This window comes from Salvelinus namaycush, chromosome 9 (assembly GCF_016432855.1).
Source record: "Salvelinus namaycush isolate Seneca chromosome 9, SaNama_1.0, whole genome shotgun sequence".
In the NCBI taxonomy this organism is placed as follows: Eukaryota; Metazoa; Chordata; class Actinopteri; order Salmoniformes; family Salmonidae; genus Salvelinus; species Salvelinus namaycush.
In genome coordinates this window covers 38,572,982-38,587,410 of record NC_052315.1, presented here as the reverse complement: position 1 = coordinate 38,587,410, position 14,429 = coordinate 38,572,982, and the positions used below count along the sequence as shown (strand labels likewise).

At 42.9% G+C, this 14,429-nt stretch overlaps 1 protein-coding gene across 1 annotated transcript in view; it reads right to left on the bottom strand.

Annotated features, from left to right (window-relative positions):
* LOC120054033 (furin-like) overlaps positions 1 to 14,429 on the bottom strand; it is a 171,180-nt gene that overhangs the window by 132,468 nt on the left and 24,283 nt on the right. The window contains exon 2 of the mRNA XM_039001392.1: positions 10,784 to 11,096. Coding sequence (XP_038857320.1) covers positions 10,784 to 10,972 — 189 coding nt within the window. The 5' untranslated portion in view covers positions 10,973 to 11,096. The remainder of the gene's footprint in view (positions 1 to 10,783; positions 11,097 to 14,429) is intronic.

Below are 14,429 nucleotides of genomic sequence, written 5' to 3'. Positions count from 1 at the left end.
TGGTGGCAGAGCACCACTGTGCTCTGTGGCGCGAACAGGGTGCCAGGAGGCGGCTAATCGCCTGGGTTTTTGTCTACTCTATCTATGGCCATGAGAAGGAGGAGAGGAGATGTAGTTTACACCAACGAGAGAGAGAGAAAGAGACTAGAAACAGTGGGAAGTGGGAGTACAGAGGGGATGGATGAAAAAACAAAGATGACGGAGATTGAGGGTGGAATAAAAAAGTGATGACGTTATAAGCTACACAAGATAGGCTACCTCATGAAAGACTGCAGGAATGATGATTCAATATTACTTTTTCAAACTCTGTTTTTAGCTGACGGCGTTTATAGCCTAGCTATTGAGAGGAACTGAAGACATGCTCCTTTTCTTCCTCTAACAATCCACAGGGATTAGAAAACAGCTCACATGTCAGGTGCTAATGGCAGTGTCTGCTTAATGCAGCACCATAATGTTCTTCTGTGCTGGGTTTGTGGGTTTGCGTGTGTGTCTAAATGTGTAGGTACATTATTAAAGTGTGTGAGAGTGTGTGTGTGTGTGTGTGTGTGTGTGTGTGTGTGTGTGTGTGTGTGTGTGTGTGTGAGAGAGAGACGGTGGCATTGAAGCCACTCTCCACTGAGCAAGTTGAGTCACCTCTCACAGAACAATGAACCTGACTGGCTCACGCTGCAAAAAGATCTCATAGTTTCCCTTCGACATTCTATGCATTATGGATGAACGCCTATTTTTGACACATTCATTCTGTGTGGTTACAGGGTTAATTCTGCATGGTTACAGGATTAAAACAGAAACAACTCTAAGGTTAACAGTTTAGGCATTAGTTCCGAGTGGTTAAGGGTATGGTTTGGGGAAGGCTATGATTTGGGAAAGGCTTAAAACCAAATAATTAAAAACGACAGGCTATTACCATCAGGTATCATCAGTATTCTCACGGCTTGCTAAAACATTGTGAACTGCCATAGTGGTCTGAGCAACGCGCTTCGGCTCCAAGCACCATGAGTTCGCACAATCTTTATTTTTTTTGTGAGCACTGAGGAAGGCATATATCGACGTTCTCAGGACCTTTTCAAACATCCTAAATCAATTTCTCGTGATCAGGCTGCAAAAGGAACACTGCATGACATTTAAACATTGACCACACACACACAAACACAGAAATGAATGTGTCCTAACAATAAAGAATTTAGCACAACACTGAAGGGACTAATCAGTTACATGATGATGATATCACCTCAGTGATAAACATCTCACGACTTCCTGAATACACACACCCTCTGCCAGCTCTCTGTGTGTGTGGCTGGCAGGGATGTCACCAGGACTTGGCTTTCTGGGTTTTAACCATGAATGATTTTGGGTCAGCCCTGAATCTTGTGCGCTGCTGCGGAAAAAATTGTAGTCAACTGAATGCGCCGCTTAGTTCGTAGAGATGTGGTTACGTGAAACTCCTGAAGTCACCCAACCGTTATAAGCGAGGGCACTCCGCCACTTCTCAGAATGTTGCGATGTCTCAAGATCACTTAATGACTAATTAGTATTCTACATAACCGACTGAATATAATAGCATAGATAATGTTAGGCTACTGTTAGACCAAAAACATAACATACTTTCTTATGACAATTTAGGATGATTGTGCAGATATGTAAAAAATGATGTGTACAGTAATCAACAGCACGCGAAATATGCTTTGATTGAAACAAAATACAGGTGGCTGTGTATAACTCCATCTGCTAAAGAAATTGATTAAACAGTAGTTAAGCTACTTAGCCTACTTCATCCAAGAAGATCGAAATGCATATTCCAATGAAACTGATTGGGGTCAAATGGTTGCCATGCATGCAGCATGGGCGTTTCACCCATAAAACGTGAAGAAGTATCGTTTAGGCTACCCCAAAAAATAGCACTACACCACTGGTTCTAATAAATGTAAAGCACTTGCCGTGTGTGGTCAACTGATCCTTTCAGCAGCGTTTTCATTGGGACAGCGTCATTGCGTTACTTTTAGACAAGCATGGGAACTCATCTTGATAAATCAATCAATGTCAGATTTCTGTTTTCACTGAATCTCCGTTTGGCTATTTGGTTACAATTCGGCTGGGAAATGTTAGCTACGTTGAAGTGAGTGCTCATGATCTAGCTAAATTGAAGTGAGTGCCTATAGCCTACCTGATGAGCTTCTCTGATGTTTTCCAGATCTTTCCAATACTTTTTTTATGCATTTTAGCCACTTAGCCTACTGATGCAAATACAAAATTGTACATTACTCGCTGATAGATTATTTTATATATTATTGTAACAGTTGGCCTACCTAAGCAATAAACCCACATGGGGTTACTGACCACAGTCCATGGAAGGGGTGCTAGAAGTGCTGCAGATACATTTTAATAAATGTGCCAAATGTAATTACTCCTGTCTGTACAGAAATAACTAAAATCAACTTATTAAAAAAAATGGCTGTGGATTGTGTTTTGGCACAAGCGCATAGGTCTACAGTCGGAATCCCACAATTATCAAACAGCTGAGTGTTGAGTTGTGGCTGTTAATATGGCTGTCAATGAACAGCTGGCAAAAGCTACAATATCTTTTGCAATATTTCAAAACACAATTGAGTGAAAAAACTATTTGGATAAGTGAGTGCCGCTGTAAAGTTGGTGGACTATACTTTTCTCCTCATTTTGTAGACTTAAAATCTATGTATCCACTCTTTTCATTGGCCTACGCTATTGGTTGCATTTAGGACATGGGTTCTTCGTTTTATTGATCTCAGTCTGTCAATGTATTTTTAAAAACCTTTTATTTAACTAGACAAGTCAGTTAAGAACAAATTCTTATTTAGAATGACGGCCTACACCAACCTAACCTGGACGACGCTGGGCCAATTGTGCGCCGGCCTATGGAACTCTCAATCATGGCTGGTTGTGATACAGCTTGGATTTGAACCAGGGTGTCTGTAGTAACGCCTCAAGCACTGAGATGCAGTGCCTTACACGGAACCCAAACCGGCTGCGCGCGTGTGCCATCGTGCATAAATTTATTTTGTCCCCCCACACCAAACACGATCATGACACGCAGGTTAAAATATCAAAACAAACTCTGAACCAATTACATTAATTTGGGGACAGGTCGAAAAGCATTAAACATTTATGGCAATTTAGCTAGCTAGCTTGCACTTGCTAGCTAATTTGTCCTATTTAGCTAGCTTGCTGTTGCTAGCTAATTTGTCCTGGGATATAAACATTGATTTGTTATTTTACCTGAAATGCACAAGGTCCTCTACTCCGACAATTAATCCACACATAAAATGGTCAACCGAATCGTTTCTAGTCATCTCTCCTCCTTCTAGGGTTTTTCCTTCTCTTGAGTTTATATTGCGATTGGCACCTTTCATAAATTAGGTGCATTACCGCCACTGACCTCGTTCGTCTTTCAGTTACCCACGTGGGTATAACCAATGAGGAGATGGCACATGGGTATCTGCTTCTATAAACCAATGAGGAGATGGGAGAGGCAGGACTTGCAGCGCGATCTGCATCACAAATAGAATTGACTTCTATGTTATCCCTTGGCAATGCAGACACTCGTTGGTGCGCGCGAGCAGTGTGGGTGCAGTTATTGAATAATATAGATAAAAAAATGTATTTTGCAACGCTCGCGATGCAGTCAACCTGTTACCACTTCGCCACTCAAGAGTCCTGAGTATCCTGTATCCGGCCATTTTGGTTATTTGTGTGGTATTAAAACATGTTATTTTAATGTCTCCAGTCATGTAAATCATTTTAGAAAAGGCTATTTATTGTTCTTCATGGCTGAGGCCCGAATGTTATGAAACTCCAGTGACGTCCCTGGTGGCTGGCCCTAGAGAACATCCACCACCAGAGAGAAAGGAAGTGAGGATGAATAAGCCATAATTCCCCCTGTTCACTCAACCATCCCCAGGCCACACATCCTTTATCTAACCCACCCATCTCCCCAAATAAAGCCACTGTGTAGCCCAGACATTGGAGGACTGCATTAGTTATGTTTATCTCCCTGCTGCCTCCTATCACCTACTCAGAGACAAAAGTCTGAAATATGGCTCATTATTCTCGTGCGGCTGGTGCCTAAATGAAACAATGACTAAGGATGTACGCCTCCATAATCTCATTTCAGACAACTGTTTAAATGTTGCTTAGCAATCCTCCCCTCTGTCTCTTCCTCTCACTCTCAATCTCAGTCTTTAGCCACTGTTCATCCATTCTCTCCCACTCTTTTTCCCCTCGCCAAATCCTCCCACTCACTCTCCTGCCTTCATAATCTCTCCTGTTTCCTCTCAATTCCGATCACTCGCTTCTCTCTACTTTCTAACTGGATCCTTTCATTTTAAACTTCTCCCCTACTCTATTTATATCTAGCTTTCTGCCTCCCTATCTACAACAAATAATAATAATAATAATAATTCCCCCAATCCCTAAACGTCTTTGCTTCATGAAAGAAGCAGAGATGACAGAACTTTACCGATGTCAACTAGATTGAAGCATTCATTCTATTGATTTGACATGATTCTGTGATACAGCCCAGGATCGAACCAGGGTCTGTAGTGACGGACATCTGGGCAAGAGGCATACCTATGTAAGAATGCTGTTCATTGACTATAGCTCAGCATTCAACACCATAGGACCCTCCAAGCTTATCGTCAAGCTCGAGGCCCTGGGTCTGAACACCGCCCTGTGCTACCTTTCCCAGACCTGCTGTTTTCAACTCTCTAGAGACAGCAGGAGTGGTAGAGATACTCTTAATGATCGGCTATGAAAAGCCAACTGACATTTACTCCTGAGGTGCTGACTTGTTGCACCCTCGACAACTACTGTGATTATTATTATTTGACCATGCTGGTCATTTATGAACATTTGAAAATGTTCTGTTATAATCTCCACCCGGCACAGCCAGAAGAAGACTGGCCACCCCTCATAGCCTGGTTCCTCTCTAGGTTTCTTCCTAGGTTTTGGCCTTTCTCTGGAGTTTTTCCTAGCCACCGAGTTTTTCCAGCTTCTACACCTACATTGCTTGCTGTTTGGGGTTTTAGGCTGGGTTTCTGTACAGCACTTTGAGATATCAGCTGATGTAAGAAGGGCTATATAAATACATTTGACTTGATTTGATTTGTGCAACTGGGTCCTAGACTTCATGACAGGTCGCCCCCAGGTGGTGAAGGTAAGAAACAACGCCTCCTCTTCGCTGATCCTCAACACTGGGGCCCCACAAGGGTGCATTCTCAGCCCCCTCCTGTACTCCCTGTTCACCCATGACTGCGTGGCCAAGCACGCCTCCAACAATCATCAAGTTTGCAGACGACACAACAGTAGTAGGCTTGATTACCAACAATGATGAGACAGCTTACAGGGAGGAGGTGAGGGCTCTGGGAGTGTGGTGCCAGGAAAACAACCTCTCACTCAACGTCAACAAAACTAAGGAGATGATCGTGGACTTCAGGAAACAGCAGAGGGCGCACCCCCCTATCCACATCAATGGGACCGCAGTGGAGAAGGTGGAAAGCTTCAAGTTCCTCAGCGTATATGTCACTGACAAACTGAAATGGTCCACCCACACAGACAGTGTGGTGAAGTTGGCGCAACAGCGCCTCTTCAACCTCAGGAGGCTAAAGACATTTGGCTTAACACCTAAAACGCTCACAAACTCTTACAGATACACAATTGAGAGCATCCTGTCGGGCTGTATCACCGCCTGGTACGGCAACTGCACAGCCCACAACCGCAATGCTCTCCAGAGGGTGGTGCGGTCTGCCCAACGCATTACCGGGGGCAAACTTCCCGCCCTCCTGGACACCTACAGCACCCGATGCCATAGGAAGGCCAAAAAGATCATCAAGGACATCAACCACCCGAGCCACTGCCTGTTCACCCCGCTATCATCCAGAAGGCGAGGTCAGTACAGGTGCATCAAAGCTGGGACCGAGAGACTGAAAAACAGCTTCTATCTCAATGCCATCAGACTGCTAAACAGTCATCACTAGCACATCAGAGGCGGCTGCCTATAGACATAGATTAGGAATCACTGGCCACTTTTAGAAATGGATCATTAGCCACTTTAATAATGTTTCCGTATCTAGCATTACTCATCCCATATGTATAAACTGCACTCCACACTATTCTACGGTATCTTAGTCACTTTTAAATTGTGTTTACATATTGCATCACCCATTTCATATGTATATACTGTATTGTATTCTATATTACACCACTGACTGTTAAATAGCCATCTCCAGCAAATCAGAGGCTGCTGCCTATAGACATAAGATTAGGAATCACTGGCCACTTTAAGGAAATGAAACACTAGCCACATTAATGTCTCCGTATCTTGCACTACTCATCTCATATGTATAAACTGTACTCCATACTATTCTATGGTATCTTAGTCACTTTAATTGTGTGTAAATATTGCATCACCCATCTCATATGTATATACTGTATTCTATACCACTGCATCTTAGCCCAATGCCACTCTGACATATGTATATATATTCTTAATCCATTTCTTACTTAGATGTACGTGTATTTTGGGTATATGTTGTAAAACTGTTAGATATTACTTGTTAGATATTACTGCACTGTCGGAGCTAGAAGCACAAGCATTTCACTACACCTGCAATAACATCTGATAAACACGTGTATGTGACCAATACATTTGATTTGGAGAAAAGAAGAGAAAAGGAGAGAACGGGAGAAGAGAATAGAGATGAATGAGAGTAGGGCTTTACTCTGTAACCTACTGTCTGTCTGTGGGATGTGAGCAGGACGCTGTACCATATGGCATCAGACATCCATCTCTGACAAACCGACCCATCTTCAAGGAGTCCTCTGTTCCCAGACCCACCGTTCAGCATGAGTGAGTAATGACAGAAAAAAACGCAGACGTATATTTCCCCATTAAATTGATCTATCGGTTTTAGACTGACGAGTCCGAATCCGCCTAAGCATCTGGAGGGAGTGATGGGAGGGAAAGAGAGAAAGAGCAGAGAAGGACAAAGCTTTGGGGAGCTTTTGAGAGAATAAACAGAGAGAGCAGAGGGAGATTAAATATATGCGTGCATAAGGAAAGAGTGAAAGTGGAAGAGAGCGCAGAGTGAGATGTCGAGACGGGGAGGATAGGGAGAGAGAGAAAAAGAGAGCGAGAGAAAGACTAAACTCATGACACATCACCAGAGGACAACGCCCGATACCAAGGTTAAAAAAGACAGGCCGATTTAGGTCCTCCAAAATAACAATCAACCCCTGCCAGTCCTTACAAGCCCTGGATCTCTGATTGGATAAGTCTCTGTCTGCCCTGTGCTTTACTGGCAGAGGCATACAGGTGTTTCAGGCTCGAAACTGGGGGCGTCAACTGGGAATACTGGTGTGGTAGTGGGGCCTATACTACAAGGCTGTAGAGAGGGAAAAGACAGAAGAACCCACTTACTATTATTCCATTGTTCCTGTCTACCAGAAGTACCTTCATGAAGTGTTCGTAACAAGCGATGAAGGTATAAACATAAAACTATCCTCTGGGGGAAAGAATGTGTGAGACTGTGTGTGTGACTGTATGTGCGGCGTGCACATGTGCGTCAATCTGTGTGGAGCTTGATTGCTTGGCAGTCTCAAAGCAGAATAAGGCCTATTCAATAGAGCAAATAATGACTTGCATTCAAAGAGCCAATTATGAATAAAAGGTTATTTAAGGCACATTTTTCTAATGGCTTCCTCCCCCTCTCCCTCTCTCTCTACAGCAGAATCCCTTTCACAGCATCCCAACAGCAGTTCCTGCTAGATTAAATCAATAACCAAAGAACTCCAATCAAAGCCAGCTGAGAGCGATAAACTACAGTACTTTGATAAGTAAACAAATCAGAGCCAAGGAGACAATTGAGTGGTGATGAGTTTGACAACGAGGCATCTCACAAATTAAAAATATCACATCTCATCCTACTACTTTATGACCGCCGTAGGATCTACTACAATAACAGGAGAAAAAACATCTGTGATGGAGCTCAAGACAGAAGCTGCATGGACAGCAACATAAAGAAAGCAGAAGATAAGCCTGAATTCAATTTGAAAACCGCTCTGAAAATCCTCTTTCTGTGTGGGATAGGGTGGAGGGAGGGTTGGTACTGTAGTTCAGAGCCTCCTACGCATGTATTCGATGCAGACAGTGAAGTCTTCTGTGGAGTGACTGAACCAGGGTTTCCGTTAGCCGGTAATAGCCGGCTTTTGGCCTATACATTTGTTTTGAAATGCCGATAAATAAAACTGTTCAATTGTCCGGGAGAAGAAACAATCCCATTGCGAAATAATGCTTTTTAGCCTATTCATGAATGTAAATACTAGTCGATGGAAATACATTTGACTGGTCATGCTTATCGGTCTAAGTTAATTTGCATTATTTATTTGAATTAAATTGTCGCATGTGTAGGCAACACTATATTCATTTTTCACACGCTTACAGCATACAGATACAAAGCCTTTGAGCGGAAAATCTGTCAGACAGCAACGAGCTACTGCTGCAGCAGCATCTCAAACAGCAACGAGCTACTGCTGCAGCAGCATCTCAAACAGCAACGAGCTACTGCTGCAGCAGCATCTCAAACAGCAACGAGCTACTGCTGCAGCAGCATCTCAAACAGCAACGAGCTACTGCTGCTGCAGCATCTCAAACAGCAACGAGCTACTGCTGCTGCAGCAGCATCTCAAACAGCAACGAGCTACTGCTGCAGCAGCATCTCAAACAGCAACGAGCTACTGCTGCTGCAGCATCTCAAACAGCAACGAGCTACTGCTGCAGCAGCATCTCAAACAGCAACGAGCTACTGCTGCAGCAGCATCTCAAACAGCAACGAGCTACTACTGCTGCAGCATCTCAAACAGCAACGAGCTACTGCTGCAGCAGCATCTCAAACAGCAATGAGCTACTGCAGCATCTCAAACAGCAACGAGCTACTGCAGCATCTCAAACAGCAACGAGCTACTACTGCTGCAGCATCTCAAACAGCAACGAGCTACTGCTGCTGCAGCATCTCAAACAGCAATGAGCTACTGCATCTCAAACAGCAACGGAAAACAGGCTTCATCAGGACGTCACACACTACTTTGTAATGAGCTGGAGGCAGTAGGCTTTGCATTTTGAAAACATATACTTCATTGTTTGAAACCTGAACATTTTAGTACATATGAGGCATGTCTTAGGCCTACCTCGCTTCAAAGTAGCCTATTACATCTCCTCTATTTCAAAATTTCTAACGGATATTTAATGTCACATGAAACCACTAGCATGTCCAGTGCCCTTTTGACAAAAGTGTTTTCCCGCTAATTGCATTATGGAATGAACATTTGCGTGTAGCCTAATGCCTTGTGGGCATTGCTGCACTTTTAATGTGGAGAAATAATAGTTTATCAACATTTTAAGCTAAACATTCTGATGTGTTGCATCAGACTCATTGCTTTTTAACGTTTAAAAAATAATGTAGCCTAGGTCAACTGGTTGTATGAATTTGGGATCTATCTTCCCACAACTGACCCAGAATCTGTTTGGAATAGGCTACTTCTCGACAAGCTGACCAATAGAATAGGTAAACTTTTCTACCATGGGGGATAGTATATTGACATAGGATAGTGATTTTGCTTTTTGTTACTCGTCTTGTTGGCTGAGTCAAAGTAAATGTGGACAGTTATTCTAACATCTACAAAATCAGAATACGGTAAGGACTGTGCATCGTTGCATCCTCTACTTGCATGTTCTGTTAATATGAATTACCATAATCTAAAATGTAATTTCTGTCATTCTGAGCACCGTGGGTGGACGCCCTGATCAGGTTACACACCCAATGCATATGGGTCCTAAAATGCTGCTGGTTAAATGTCCGGGGCCACATTTCCCTAACAGAAACCCTGACACACACACGGTATGGTATGCCCAAATTAACTATACTGAACAAAAATATAAATGCATCATGCAACAATTTCAGATTTTACTGAGTTACAGTTCATATAAGGAAATCATTCAATTGAAATAAATGCATTATGCCCTAATCTATGGATTTCACATGACTGGGCAGGAGTTCACCCATGTGACTGAGTTTTTCCCCACAAAAGGGCTTTATTACAGACAGAAATACTCCTCAGTTTCATGAGCTGTCCAGGTGGCTGGTTTCAGACAATCCCGCAGGTGAAAAAGCCAGATGTGGGGGTCCTGGGTTAGTGTGGTTACATGTGCTCTGCGGTTGTGAGGCCGGTTGACAAAAGTGCACATATTAGAGTGGCCTTTTATTGTCCCCAGCACAAGGTGCACCTGTGTAATGATGATGCTGTTTAATCAGCTTATTAATATTCCACATCTGCCAGGTGGATGGATTATCTTGGCAAAGGAAAAATGCTCACAAACAGGGATGTAAACGAATAAGCTTTTTGTGCATATGGAACATTTTGGGGATCTTATATTTCAGCTTGTGAAATATGGGACCAACACTTTACATGTTGCGTTCATATTTTTGTTCAGTATAGAACCCATAGGAGGAGTGCAGGCTTTAGCTGACAGCTAAACTCAGCAAGGGATGGAAGAGTCATGACATGCACTCTGGCTTTCAACACGAGGGCTTATAGGCTGTCCTGTCTGTATATCTTGCTGCACATTAAAGCCTGTTGAGCAGGCTGTCACTGAAATAGAATAGGGTTTCAACTGACCACAGATGCAGGGCATAGAGAGATCATACACTCTGACTGACTAGAGGGGTTCCACAGGGTGCACTGCTATGCTACTCACATTGCCATGGTTGATGAAGCCGTGTTTCCTGGCAATTCGGTCAGCCTCCTGCGGTCCCCCCTCTATGTGGACCGCCCAGGTGTTAGTGTAGACCTCCTCGCCAGCAGTCAGCTTAGCAGTCGACTCCAATGCTGCGGACAGGAGGACCAGGAGAGTCCCAAGCTGCAGCAGGGCCAGCCTGGCATCCATGAAAAGGAGAACAGGGGCACTGGGCAGGGGAACTCCGTCCGTCTGTCTTTCTGGGGTGGAGAAGTCTCAATACTCACCAGTAACAGCACTGGCCTCCCTCACAGCAGCCAAATAGAGCAGTGACCTAAAGAGAAAGAGAACAAAGTTATAAAACCACACATTGGCTCGTAAACACATACATGCATGTATACATGAATGCACGTAAACACACACAGGTACTTGTTCACTCAGTGTGCACAACCCCACATGCCACAGCACAGAGCAAAAATAGGAGACCACAGACCACAGCATGCATTCTGTATTAACTTTCTACCACCACAGTTTCTACTAGAGACACAGAGACAGACTTTCTCTAGCTGAAAGAGGCTACAACAGCATGAGAGACTACCTCTTCAAGTGTTTGTGCTTCATGCTTTGAGCCGATCAGCAAAACACAAGGAATAACCCTAAAACAAGTCGAGCGGTAATTGAACAAGTTGGAGCGCGATCCATATGAAGGCGAAACAGGATCAAGAGAGTAGGGTTGCTTACGAGAGAAGTCCAACTGTGCGAAGGCAGCTTGCATTGTTCTGGGCTTTTGACAGTCTGACTTCAATCTTAGTTGTGAGCCGTCATGTGGGGGAGAGCTAAGCTGTAATTTGTGCTGAGGCTGCGGTATCTAAAAACAGAGTGGGTAAAGCTCTGTCTGTCTCCCCTGAGAACACTCAGCCTGTCCATAGATGGGCTTTTCAGTTACACACAGACAGTACAGTAAGAATAGAGACTCAGGAAGCCCCCCATGCATAACTTACGGTGATGATGCAGGGCAATTCCACGGTAACGGAATTACGCTACTCTATACACAATGACTACTTAAAACTGTGGAGATACAAACTTTGGTAATGGAATTACGGTAAAATCTCCCTCAGCTTTTTATGCGACCATATTTTCCAAAAAGTCTTAAATATCTGCTCCGAATTAAGATTCAAAGATGCATATTGCAGAAAGAATGGGGTGTCAGCTATGATATGGCACCTTGAGTTTGAAAAAAAATCAATTTTGGTTATTGAACTACAGTAAGTGAAGTGGATTTACACCCAGTAACGGAATTACGGTAACAGAATTACATCATGGGTCCCTGATCAGTACAGATCAGGGACCCATGATGTAATTCTGTATTGTGGATATGAATGTCATTCTCCTCATGTTTCACAAGTTTGGACATCACAGCGCAGCACAGTAGAGTACAGTGCAGTACAATACAAAACAGCAGAGTAGGGTAGAGTTCAGTAAAATATACTGTACTCTACTGTACTAGGGATGTAACGATTCACCGATACGCATTGGTCCCCGATTCAAATGTTTAAGATAGGACTGCATCGGTCCAAGGACCCCAAACCCGCATTGGCCAGAAAATCGATTCAAACGATACGAATTGCAGATTCATTTATTTTTTCCTCAAATTAATTTCTATCTACCTTCCCGAAAATACCTAATATTTTGTGACAACTGATGCGTTCTCTCCTTCTGTGTTGAACTAAGCATGTAACCGTATTGACAGTAATTGATCTACAAGTAATTTTGCATGCCGAACAACCCTAGGTAATATCAGTAGCTTAGTCAAACTGCGCACTTTGTCCAGCTTCGCACACTGACCAACGCGAGACAGGCGGCCTGTTCCTGGTCTTCTGCGCGGCACCTTCAGCATACCAAATGCTAAAGTGGCTTGCGCGATATTAGGTTGTCAACCAACTAATAAAGCCTATGTAATTTGCTAGGTTACTGTCATCTATAAGCTGTTAAAAATCGTGTTTTACTGGAATAAAAGTAAGCGACCCCGAGACACAACTCATCTGGCTATGAGCTACCTACTGGACGGGTACAGTACTTGCTCAGGTTCACCATCAGCAATAGTTTTGGTAGTTTTCCTTTAAACAATCAGTGTATATGGTCATTTTTAGATATACAGGGTAAAGTTTCACATCACTAGCTCAAACACAATCTGTAAAATGACAAGCTAATTAGTGGGTGATGGTGATTTCAGAACCAAAGTGGGAGACAAATAACATAGGCCACATTGCCCGTGGTAGTGGGTTGGTAGATGCTTAGTCATTTCAGACTAGGTGCCTACATACATAGTACATACACCACAAACACACACACCACACACACACACACACACACGCCCAGCTCTCATGAGCTACATCAACAGCAGATTTTAATTTAAAATGGAAAACAAATGTGTTTATGCAACCGTATTGCATCAAATCGCATCGCTTCGTTGTCTAATCAATCCGAATCAGACCTAATCGTTTAGAAATAAAATGTATAGTTTCTGCATCGTATCGGAGCCCATGTATCTAGATACGTATTGAATCGTCTTGAAAGGGAAAGATGCACATCCCTATACTGTACTATACTTTTCTGTATTGCACTGTACTTTACTCAGTACTGTACTGTGCTATCCAAACTTGAAAAACACAAGTCTTTGATAGGTTCAGATTTGGTTCAGTCCAGTCCCTCTGTGAACGTTAACGTCAAGGCCAGGGTGGACTGAACAAATTTCAACTACTTTTCAATGGAAAGTGGAGGCTCATTGGTAGCTGTCAGTAAGAGCTGGGAGAGGTGACATTAACTGGAGAGTGAGAGAGAGGCGAAGAGAGAGGGATTGTCCAGACTCAGACTGTTTTTAACACTCTTGGTTTGACCACCAGACGACAGAAAAGCAAAGAAAACAGTTATGAGCTGAACATAACAGTATGCCAGTGGAAGGGTCAGTAGCAGGTGACCTAACTGTGATTTGTGACTATGATTTCCCATTGTAGCCAATTCAGTTGCAGTAATTCTGTTACTGATTTTTTGGTAATTCCGTTACCAATTAAGAGTTTTAATCACTTAATTCATAAATAAAATGTATCAGTAAAATCACTATAACTAATTGGCAGGTCAACCATTACTTGTTACTTCTGTGAACTTTCATTATCCTCCCTCATGAGGGGGAGAAATTATTAAATATCTTAAAGATATGTGGGTTTTTGGTAACAGAATTACAAGGCACAAAGCCATTATTTCCTAAACTTACAGAAGCTAAGCTTTTAATACTTTCTGGTAGATGTTTTCTAAGACACCTTTTCCATCTGTTTATCCAGAAATCAAAGCCTTTACTTATGCCAAATTATTACGATGGAAATGTATCCATGCCTTCATTTACCAATTTGATATGCTCCTATGAACTTCACATGTTGGTGCTCATGGGTCCTTTTGATGGAAATGCCCTGCAGTCTTAGCTGTCAATGTCTGCTCTGCGCTGACTGGACCACCCATTATTCAGTAAGCTGAAGGCAATTTAACATGATCAGGCATAAGGTGGGAAAACACAGTTATTGATTTCCCACAGTCTCGCGGTGACCATTAAAATCTGAATCTGTCAAAAAACATTCCATAAAACATCTAGGACACAACGTTCCTTATCTTTAAT